We start from the raw sequence: 12227 nt of genomic DNA on the forward strand, positions 1-12227 counted from the left end.
AGTGCAAAGCTTCTCGTCTCCTCTCTCCCTGGATCCAGACAAATGCGTTTTCTTTTTTTTGGTCTTAGAGTGCCATAGTTAAGAGTTAAATACTTGAATTGCTCAAGACATCACAGTGATTAATAATACTTTGATATGGTCCAACTTTGTTTGTTGGACCATAACATATACAACATATACATACAGTATGTTCACATTGGGATCGGGATTGTTTTAAACTCATAATTCGCTCTAATTGTTTTTCAACCTTAAATAAAAAGAATTATTCTAATTGGACAGTAATGCTAGACAGGCTCTTATATTATTATTATTAAGTATTTGTAGAAAGCAATATGCAACCACAGTCTTATGATTCTGTTGCTTGCTTATGCTGATAAATCCGCAATACTTAATCCCCTTTTTCCTTTGAGCTGCAGCTACATTCCAGTGCTCCCCCTCTGTATAGCGTTAACTGAAGAAGATTGATTATCAATGTGAGTGAAATAGTAACCCTATCCGATGGAGAGGCGGTGCTGTGACGGTGCTGTTCTGCAGGGTCTTGTGGCTGAGGACCATTGTTGAGCTGACAGTGTCCGCTGCTGGTTGGAGCGCTAACTGCAGTGTGTCTGCTGCAGCGCGGGACTGGAGGCTGTGCACGCCGGACATAAAGTCATGTGTGCTTCCATAGGCAGAGCTCGAGCGAGTGGAGTAGGGTGAGGAGACGGGGGTGATGTACCTGAGCACTGGTTGACATACGAATGATTTTAAAACAGGCAGGGTCATAAATATCCCTTACATTGAATTAAATAAGGCATTTAAAAGATAATTTGAGTTTTCATTATATATAGGCACGAATGTTGCAACGGGGGGAAAGCGTCAGTTTACTTCGTTTTTTTAATTTTAAATATTGACGTTGTTGCTGCATTGAAAAGAAAATGTGTGTGAATGAACCCTCTGTAGTTGTGCATTGGCCAGCCAGTTTAACCCATTCTACATTCAATCTATGCATAGCAACAGGTGCTGCAGAATGGACGCACAGGGCAGTGCAATAAAGCGCTCCACTCCCCTATGAGCCTAAATGTTTAATTACAGCCACAAACAGCAGATGGCTCTCTTGAGTTTCAATTTCCGTGCCTGTGATTGAGACTCGGATGATATTAATCCCAAACCAAGAAAAAGGATGACATATTTTGTCTTTCATTGGCTTTTGCGGTTAAGCAACACGTCTAATTCGTTATTTTAATAGAGAAATAATGTGGAGTGGAGTATTAAGTGGAAATCCAGATGCTTGTGGTACATATGAGATATCCTGCAGTCTCTGGTGGTCGTACAAGTAAAGATTATATTGACCGATTTAAGGAAACGTTTTCCTCCATCATTGTGCAATGCTGAAATTAGTGGTTCTGTCCCTGGTGCTGAAAACACATTGCAAACGTATAGCTCACAGCCTTAAAGACTTGCAATTAAAACAATATAATATATGCTTGTGTTCCACGTGTGCAGTTAATGTTATTTACCGTTATGAGATCACAAAGTGAATCTACTTGATTTAAAAAAAACATATTGGCTAGTACATTTTAAAGGGAATTCCAGGTATTTAGCAAAAAAAGTGTGTTTAGTTGCATCTGCCTTATTTTAAAGCACATGTACTGAAGAGCCCAAACTGAAGCATTCAAGGATAACATCTCGCCATCTAACGTCAGCATCAAAACCCTGCTGCTCATTCCCCTTCAAGCAGGGGCTCGGTGAGGGAGGGCACCGCCACACTCAGGCGTGTACTAACGAGTGGTTAGGAGGACTTGTTGATGGGAAGGATTTGTTGATCGGGGGGTATAAAGACTCAAGCGAGTGACTACTGCTTCCTTTCAGCTATTTTTCCTCTGAGCGTGGGAAATCGCACTGGCGTTACTTTCCCTATTCCCTTTACGCACTGATCGCCATACATGCCATCTCCCGCCTTGGGCTCTGATGGAAAACCCATGGTGCGTCGAACTGTCTGCTGATCGCCGGGGGGGTTAAGTTGCAGCTTGTCACACAATGCAGACGTCATCTCCACTGGATTCAGATCAGCTTTGGGGATGTTTTCTTCTTCTCCTCAGTTCCTATCGCACCCTGTTGTGAGTATGGAATACTGTAAAGACAACATGTTTTGAGAATCCTGCAGACCGGAAGGTATAGCTGGAATACAAGTTTGCATTGATTTATGCTGCTGCATCAATTTTTTTTACTACGGTTGCGTATTTCTTTCCATCTCTAAGTGTGTGACTAATGATCAGTCACCGCAGGGTCGCTGTCGCGGATAGCTTCTTGCAAACTTGAAGTTCGCATCGCCCGGTGCTGCTGTGCCTGCACTCGGGTGGTGATCTTCGCATGAGGCGTCTGTGTTTGCTGTCGGCGCACATGCACAGGCGTCCCCACCGGCACCCCAAAGAGCGACTTCTGATAGAGCAACCTCGTCTGCAAGAAGGAGGAAACAACGGAGGGGTAAAAGAGGAAAGAGTGGGTGCTGTGCTGTAAGGACGCTGCGGCCGGTAGTGGACATTTAAGGAGGCGATGCTGCTGAACATGTCACAGACAATGAACAAAAACATCACTGTGTGCAGGTATGAATGATCCTCTGAAATCTCGGTCCGCGTGAGTTTGGCGTAGCTCTTCCTCAAGACTATGTTTATTGATGCATGTATGGAATTACGCATGAACTGATCTAATTTTTTTCCATCATGTCCAAGAATCTTTCGACGATGTCATCTGTTTTAATATAGCAATGACAATGTAGTATTTGGACGAATCCAGAAGACCAGCTCCTAATATATATATATATATATATATTTGACATTTGACTTCACGGAACGGACCACTCAGCCGCCACCATGGGACTGTGACCCGGGCTGCGAGCTCCGAGAGGCGGCTGTTTGTGTAGTCTGAGCCCCCTGTTCAGACTGGACCTGAGCAGCTGTGACATTTTGAGCCATGGCTGCTGCTATCGCCAGTGGCCTGATCAGACAGAAGAGACAGGCACGGGAGCAGCACTTAGAGCGGCCGCAGCCCAACCGACGGAGGAAGAGCCCCAACAAGAACAAGGGGCTCTGCAATGGGAACCTGGTCGACATCTTCTCTAAAGTGCGCATCTTCGGCCTCAGGAAACGAAGACTACGGAGACAAGGTCTGGGAACTTTAGTGTGCAGATTGCCTGCTTTGTTGGCACAGTGTTGTGCATTCAGTGTAAACATGTGCATTCAACCACTGGTTGATAGCTCTAATTAGGCCTTTGACTGTCATAATCACATTGCTTCCTGTAGTTAAAGTGCACAAGGTGATAATGAAATGAATGATTCTCATTTATTGCTAATTAAATTGCCAAATTGCACCTCCGTGCGTAAAAAGTTGAAATGAGGGGGAGAGAGGATTCTGTTGTGTGTGTTGGGCCACTGAAAGCAACCTGCCTCTGATTTGCATTCATTCCAGGTAGCACACGGCTCCTGACGAGTTGTACGAGCTCGGCGAGTTTAGACGCCGAGCTGTCAACTCGGCGATTATAAGAAGGGGCCTGATCATTATGAAGCACATGCAGGTTTTTCTAAACTGCTTAGTAGGCTACCAAAGCACATCATAAAAACCCAGAAATAAAACTCATTTGTATGCAAGCAAAAAGGTCAGTGTCTCTGGTGGAATGGAGGTTACGCCTTTCAATCTTTTCTCGCATAATTTTACGAATCCGTAAGCCAATGGCCTCTTATTGCTCCAGCTGATATTCATTCTACTTATGGAAATGTTATGAACAAATTTGCTCTAATGTGGCAACCTGGGATTGTTCTAATACACTCCCAACAATTAGTTCTCTGCTGGAATCAGTGCCAACTGCGAACGTTATTTTTCTTCCAAAAATAAATGAGGGTAATTCATTTAGGAAAGAAATTACCTCAATCATTTTATCCTTGTTAGTAAATAATGTAAGGCGACTGTATGCTCCTCTTGGAATCATCAGGGATCAAACCTGTTGCAGCACACTTACTGTGACTCCAATGGATTAAACACAATGTTGCACTATTTAATGGCTATCTTGCATTCAAATTAACATTTGTTTTTAAAAAGGAACCTCAAAGCAGAGTTTAGTCTTTCATCTTGTTCACAAAGAGAGACATTTTGATGGCCGAGCCTCTCCTGTACACTTTCTGTTTTCATGTTAAATTTGAACAGTACAGTATGATAATTGCCCCTTGACCTAGTGTTTACACAGATTAAAATGGTATACATCATCCATACTGCAGCACATCTGGACATGGGTCAGACTCAGGTTGCATCAGAATTGCAGGTTCTGATCTGTGTGTCCATATCTCAAGATCTTTGTGTGGATCTGATTTATGTGCCAAATTGTCTGTCCTCCTCTGTCACATTGGAATTGGATTGTGGTATATATATTTCTTCATTTGATTACCAGCGTTCAGCAGCCCCACAGCTGAGGTGTCGACAGACCATGCTGTCATTTGGTCAGGGAATTAATGTCTGGCCAGGGCAAAAGACAAAAAAATATAACAGGCTTTGTAAGATGGCCTTTTTGAGTGTGGTGTATAACTATTGAAGCATTTAATTGTGGACAATTGGGAGCTGGTTTAAATAGAATACTGAGTCAGACATGTGGAGGCCAAGTTGACTTGCACAACACACCTGCAACGGCCATTTTATAGAGCCACTTAGGGCCTCCCTGAGCCTCAGAATAGTTATGTTAATCCACAGCAACAGTGCCAGCACAAGTGTTGGTCAACTGTGTCGTTAGGCTTTAAAAAGCACAAGCCGGCTGTCTGCAAGATGAGAACAAATCCCAACTATATAAAAATAAAAATAATGGAGAAAGCCGTTCTAAAGGGAGTATTTTTTAATCCACATTTTTGAAGCTGTAGTCAGAAAACAGGGCATCCTCTCTGTTTTCTCATGCTTTAATTTTGAGTTATTTGTTGTTAGAGGCCTAATGGGAATATAGTCCATTAATTTTACCCTCAAATGATAATTAGGAAAAATCTTTACCGAGTGATATCAGGCTTTTCTGTCAGGGGGCTCCTTTGAAAATACTGCACTTACCACTGTTTCTCTCCTCACCCCTCCACACCTCTTTGCACACGTTTCTTCTCTCCCTTCTTCCCTTTCTTTTCTCTAATTCACCGTAGAATCACAAGAGCACACAGCTTAAGAAGACTAATGGCTTTTTGGGTGTGCTTGATTTAATATCGCCCCCAGGAAAGAGTTTTCTTTTTGTGAGCGAATAAAGTTTAATGTACCACACATCATATACGATTATTGATCACATACAAAGTTGTGTTCATACCCCATGTGAAAGAGGCATTTGACTTCCCTTTGACAGCTGAGCCTGCAGAGAACAGAACTTCAATACTATGATTATATATCAAAGTAACACTCAGATTTTCACTGAGATCTGTCGAGATGAGGGAGGAGAAGTGTCTCTAACACCAGTATTCCCTTTGGCTTTGCTTATTGATCTCCTGAGACTCTAGATTAGCTATTGTTATGGGCTATATTGATTGGCAGTGACACAAATTGTGTTTTCAAGCCAGAGCATATTGGTGAAATTCAAAGAAAATGTGTCCAAACCTTCAAAAAACTATATTAATCATCCTAATCTTAAATGCTTTTATTATGACAAGCTCTTCAGACCTAGATATACAACACACTTTAAAAAAATGAAGTGTGTTCTTTGGCGTTCATTAGAATGCACAGATGTGGTTTCCATTCCTCCAGCACTTGAGGGAATATGCTTGGAGCGCCTTGTGTTTTCTCCGTCATATCGGCTTTAATTTTGAATCCTCCATTCATTTTGATAGCAGATGCAGAGCCAGTGATCACAGATTTTTAAGGGATTAGATCTGAGTTGTAAATCCTATTACACTCAAACGGTGAGCTGTGGGCACATACAGCTGGGGCTAGCCCATCATCTCACTGCTCTGGCTCTAATTATCTCACTAGATTAGATCCATAGATCATCAGATCATGTTACATAGATCGGATCATTAGATTAGTTTACATGATCTAGAGACCTATTTGAGATAAATGCCTTCCTGCACCGCGGCTGTTTATTCAGGGGTGTGTTTACGGTACACAGCAGTGCGTCAGCATCTGACTGTATCAGATGAGTAATTGTTGAGATGTCAGAGATGTTGTTGATATGAGAGGATTGGAAAGGCGTTGTATATTCCCCTTGCTTCTACCTTTCCATGGCAACAGAAGCAACATGAATGGGTTTGTCCTTTGCACGCTGGAAAAGCCCTTCTCCTATTCTAGAAACATCCAAAGTGGGTCAGACAGGGCAGGGCTGACAGCAGTCTACAACTGCTGCTGCAGCTGTGACCGTGAGTGTGTGTGTGTGTGTGTGTGTGTGTGTGTTGTGTGTGTGTGTGTGTGTTTGCTTTGAACTGATCCTAACGTGTCTGTTTTTGCATAAACACTCACAAACAGAGAAATGACAGAACAGAAAATGAGTGAGGGAAGGGGTTGTAGGGAGGCCGTTTATGAAAATAAAATACATTTTAATAAAAACCTTTCTGAGGACCTTCTGCTGCAGAACAACCCGATTTGAGATCTTAAGGTTTTGATGTTTGTTGTTTACGAAGGAAACCCCCTGCTGCTGCCAAACCACTCTGTTTCCCAGAAACTAATACATAGCACCCAGAAACATACATTGCTTCTGTTGTAAAAACTACTACAAGTGAAACGGGTAGAAGTCAAACTGCACTAGAGGCTGCATGCTCCATAGGTGATTCACAGCGTGGATGTGTCACTGGGTTACACAGGCAGGCAGTCAGACCGACAGACGAGGGAACAAAATGCAGAAAAAAAGACAATGAGTAGCAGGAGAAAGAAGGCGAGTGAGCCAAGGACATTCTCGACTTAGGGAATTCCACTGAGACATTTTCAAAGCAGTTCTTCTTAACAGAGCATACATTTATATCAAGCTTGTCTGACCAAACAAAAAATGCTGTGTCATTGCAGAAATATTTGTCTTCTTATCTTTGTGTACTTTTCTCCCTATATGATATTCTCTTTGTCATACTTTATAAGGCAATTCAGTTTCTATCATTTCAATCTTATAAACTGCCTGACTTATTACTCATTTATCTTACACAATATTTTATACACAATGCACAATATATTAGGGCAGGCTCTCTGATGTAAGTAATGGGAAACCTTCAATAGACTCTGGTTGGCAAGAAAATAAATTACCTCAAATCCATCAGGAAACATTTGATCAATTGTCCATGAGTGAGTTTGACCTTCAACATGAATTGCATCAATGATTGGCCAGCTTTACAAAAATCCAAAATTACAAAAGCCATTAGTCACATGAATGTATTCTCAAGCATATATATCTGACGTGAAACCGTTAGTCATAAATGATGTGCTGAGTATTTGAGGTCACGATTCAATTCAAGATGCATTCATTCAGACACCCCAGACACCCCAGAGAGTTAGATAATACTTTAGTATATTATATACCTGATTATTTATCAACAATTGCCCTTGTATTACTAAAAGATATTTCATTGATTATTTTGTTATGTTATGTCTTTAAAATTGTATTTTCTTCAATTTGATAAATTAGCCAAGTTGTTACAGAGTTCAGTTCAGAAATATTGTAGCTCGAAACCTCAGGGAAATGTGTGTGTGTCTGTGTGTGTGTCTCTGTGTGCGTGTGTGTGTGTGTGTGTGTGTGTGTGTGTGTGTGTGTGTGTGTGTGTGTGTGTGTGTGTGTGTGTGTGTGTGTGATGTGTGTCTGTGTGTGTGTACAGTATGTGTGTGTGTGTCTGTGTGCGTGTGTGTGTGTGTGTGTGTGTGTGTGTGTGTGTGTGTGTGTGTGTGTGAGTGTGTGTGTGAGTTTGTAGGTAAACTTGGCTCTAAACATGCTATAAATCATGGTTTGTTGGCTGTGTTCCATAGGGAGAGCAAGTCAGTATATACACACACACACACACACACACACACACACACACACACACACACACACACACACACACACACACACACACACACACACACACACACACACACACACACACACACACACACACACACACACACACACACAGTATTGTATTCACACAGCCAGTGACCAGTTTTGCAGTTTTAATTATAACAGATTGCCCCCCACGGATCTGTGTTCAAGATCAATCTCAGTGCCACACATTGTTTAAAAGCTGCCGATCAAAGTCCTTAATCGATCGCAGGGTTAGCCAATTGTGTGTCTCCACACATTTGTTCAAGAGAATTCTAGTCATCGAAAATCCATGAGAAAATGTGTGTGCAAAGTTGCATGCCATGGGCGTGTTTTTGTGTATGTGACGGTGTTTTCATGTTAGAATTGGGGTTTTAAATTGAGGTTATATACTGTATGGTCTCTGCCCCCCTAAACTTGATGAATTAAGGAATTTAGTTCTTTCCATTGTTATGATGCTCCTCTCTTTACAGTACATAGTTAGTGGCTTGAAGTTAAATAGTTATTATAAAGAGGTGGCTGGTCTTGATGATGATACAGCAATGGTTGTGCATTTGAATTCAGTTTTTTTTCTCCAACTCTCACTTTCTTGGTAGGTTACATCTCTTTAAGGCAAGATGGTGTCTGACATATGAAGAACAGAAATGAAATTATTTGCAGATTAAAATATTACTGCACAGAAAGAAAATAATGAAAATGATTGCACAGTTTAAAAACATGAAGGATTTTTTCAGAGGCCTCCCAACATGAACCCACATGTACTGTAGTTTTATTAATATAATCTTGTTTTCTATTCCGTATAAATGTTTGTTTCTGGATTATATTAAATCCACAAATTGTCAACTAAACATCATCATGAAAGCCAATCAGGAGTTTTTAACGTAATTGATCAAACACACATGTCTTGGATCTAGCCCCTGTCAGGATTTCTCACATTTCTAGATTGAATATAATTACTTTGGGCTGTTGAAAAAAACAAGACATTTACAGGTTTCACATTGGGCTCAGAGTTCACCATGAATTAAACACAGAGAAAACATGATGTCCTTACATTGACATTTTTCTTGCCATACATCTGAGAACTATTATGGCCCAGGAGGATACTGTCATCCTCCTGTCATCCTGCTCAATGCGGCTCAGACTAACTCTGACACACATTCTGCCTCAGCCACCTTTTCATTGTTCTCGTGAGGCAACAAAGCAGCGCTGTTGAATGCCTTTAGAGTGGTATTTCTCGGAAATACCGGCAGAGAGGCATTTTCTTCCCTTTTCAGGCAGCAGGCAAAGGTCTTAGAGCGACATAATGCCATCACCCAGCAGAGCCATTTCAGAAGAGACTGCCCCGAGCGGTACACGGACAGAAAGAAACAACCGTTCTCTGCCCTCAGCAAGACCTCTTGAGTTCTCCTCTGTGGCCATACTCGCTTATTTCTCTCTCTCTCTCTCTCTCTCTCTCTCTCTCTCTCTCTGTCTCTCTCTCTCCCTCTCTCTGTACCACCCACACACACACACACACACACACACACACACACACACACACACACACACACACACACACACACACACACACACACACACAGNATAATGGATTATTTATTCTATCAAAAAGTGCAATAAAGACCTATTATGTGCTGATCAAGAAACTAAAAGTAACATTGAACAAATATTTAAGGGGGCCAGATTATGCAGAGGTTCTGTTTTCATATTAATATTTGTGCCTCTACTGTGGCATGTTTGCATGCTTTAATGTTCAAAAAGCTCTTTATTTTTCTCATCCAGCCTGTGTTGCAGCACCTTTTCACCCTCTGTCTGAAACCAGAGCCCAGTCTGCTCTGATTGGTTAACTGCCGACTCTGTTGTGATTGGGCAACCACTTAGAGAGTCCCAGTCTTAACCTATCCATGTACATTGGTGGTTGGAGCCGCTAACCAATAGAAGAGCAAGTGTTACTTACTAGATGTCATTATGTAACAGAAGTAAACAAAGGATACCAATCGTGGGGTTCCAGGCAGGGGTGTGGGAGAGAAACTCCCTCAGGACGGAACACAGGGATTTTAGCCTTTGCAGACCATTTACATGCACAAACACCCTATATAACACACTACAGGAAAGGAGAAGCCCAAAATGAGAGTTATAACAAATAGAACTTTGTTAAAATGCAGCAGCAGGTAACTTAGATGGAGAAAAAAAAAGAGTTGTCCAATGTTTTATTGGATATTTAGTCCGTCTGAGTCTTCTAAAATATTTAATATGTTGACACGCATGTTTGAAGAGGATCAGAAGTGCTCATGAGAATCTGACTCATGTTGATGTTATTTGTTTTCCGGCTGGAGGAGAAAAGAAAACAAGTGTGCTGAAAAACACAAGATTTCTGATAGTTTCGAAACCCCTGGAAGCTGTTAAACGAAATCAATAGCTTATCTACTGGGAGAAGTACTGAACATTAATAAAGTATAATAATCAAAATAATTAAGTCAAAGTTCTCACACCATGATCAAGAACAGCATACGTTTTGATTCCTACATTATATTTGCATTTGAGTGGGTTTTAAAGCTGTGAGTGGTGGGAGGATGTCACAGGAATATTATTCATAGAAAGCAACTGTGAGTGTGTTGATCAGAGATTTAAAAACAAACAAAAAGAACGAGCATATCGTCCCTTTATGTCTGTGGAAGTTGCCGTGAAAAGGTAGCTTTTTATAGCTCCAAATGTCACTCCGAGCCTTCCAATGACTCCAACTGCTGTCACTGTGGCTCTGTGTCACAAGCAATCATCTGATCCCGGGTCAGAAGACAGGAGCATAATTTCACTGTCAACTGAATTATTTCAGCTCATCATGAAAGGCCCTAATGTGACCTTCACTCCCACACCTCTTTTTACATCACTGGTGGTGGAATATCTATCGGAAGGTAAAAGTGTTGATTTACTCAACAACCTAAACATGATGTGTTTCTGTTTTTGTTCTTTCACTTGAAATTGCTCAAGACGGGAGAACCAGCGAAATGCCTAAAATATGAATGTACATGTAAAATGTATGAGAGAAAAATGAGAGAGGGGAACTTAAGAAAAGACGGAGCAGGAAACAGAGCTGTAGCCACCATCTGTCCAGATTGGGTTAGGGTGTTCTGCTAAATCAACACAGATCTGATGAATGGAAGGGTAAAGGGGCATAAAGAAGCACATCCGGACACACAAACTGTAAATACTTACTCGACTCAATCTCAGCTTTCTCAGCCTTGGATTGACCTACATAGGGTATTTACCCTGGGATCAGTGCCACATTGTAAACAGAGCCCATGGAAATAATCCAGAAGAGAGCTTTTTCAGATTCTTTCGGGATGTTGGACAAAAAATTAACATGAGGAAGAATATGGATACATGGCAAGCCTCCAACAACAGCCAATAAACACCTGAATGACAGGATAGTCCTTGCAATTGAGTCTCCTCTGCCTCCTTCTGTGTCTGCTTCTCCTCTTTACTCCTTCCTTTGCTTACCTCTCCTCCTCTTGTCTGCCCTTCAGGAGTGACATACTGCATCAGTTTTGCTGCCCCGCCCCTGAACATCCAGAGGGGGACACCAGCGGCTCATCCGGGTAAGATCGAGTCAGACACAAATCACAGACTATTTTATCTTTATTTATTTTTTGTTGCATTTTTTTGCTCCTACTGAGCGTTCTTTCAACCATTGAAAACTTCCTGTCCCTATGAATACACACTGTATGAAACTTTTTTTGTCATCTATCTGAGTCATGTTCACATACCCAGGCTTTTAATCACGTTTGTTAGTGTGTGCGCTGTATGCAAGTTTGAATTGGAATATCTTTGGATATGTGGAGCCTGCAGTAACAATGACAGAGTTAAACGCTCCCTAACAATCCTATAGATCAGGGGGGTCAAACTCAAATACACAGTGGGCCAAAATTAAAAAATCGGTACTAGTCGAGGGCCGGACTGGTTCAATGTTATTGGAAAACTTATTGAAATGAACTTATTGCACATATTAAACCTGGAACTAACAAAGCTTAAATTATTGCCTATAAAAACAACTCTTATGATTACATTGTCCCACAGGCCAACAACAGCTTCAAAAAACTATTTCCCTCAAAGAAAAAAACAAACATGCCCTGTTGTCACAAGAAAAAAAGTGCAGAAGGAAACATCCATGTAAACTCAGTGTGCTGCTCTGTGATGCTAGTTCAAGCCAGATACTTGGCATCTCATCTTGGGTGCAAGTTCATCAATGTTTGGG

The 12227-nt window shown here is 41.4% G+C and overlaps 2 protein-coding genes across 3 annotated transcripts in view; both read left to right on the forward strand.

The window, feature by feature from the left end:
* Positions 1-1763: 1763 nt before the first annotated feature.
* The window catches only part of fgf14 (fibroblast growth factor 14), a 38719-nt gene continuing 28255 nt past the window's right edge, over positions 1764-12227 (forward strand). The window contains exon 1 of the mRNA XM_010784840.1: positions 1764-3142. Coding sequence (XP_010783142.1) covers positions 2950-3142 — 193 coding nt within the window. The 5' untranslated portion in view covers positions 1764-2949. The remainder of the gene's footprint in view (positions 3143-12227) is intronic.
* The window catches only part of iqsec3b (IQ motif and Sec7 domain ArfGEF 3b), a 118082-nt gene continuing 117356 nt past the window's right edge, over positions 11502-12227 (forward strand). For both annotated transcript variants that reach the window (XM_010784838.1, XM_010784839.1), the window contains exon 1: positions 11502-11571. The gene's annotated coding sequence lies outside the window, so the exon portion shown is untranslated. The remainder of the gene's footprint in view (positions 11572-12227) is intronic.

This window comes from Notothenia coriiceps, unplaced genomic scaffold (assembly GCF_000735185.1).
Source record: "Notothenia coriiceps isolate Sejong01 unplaced genomic scaffold, NC01 NC01_scaffold00026612, whole genome shotgun sequence".
NCBI lineage: Eukaryota > Metazoa > Chordata > Actinopteri > Perciformes > Nototheniidae > Notothenia > Notothenia coriiceps.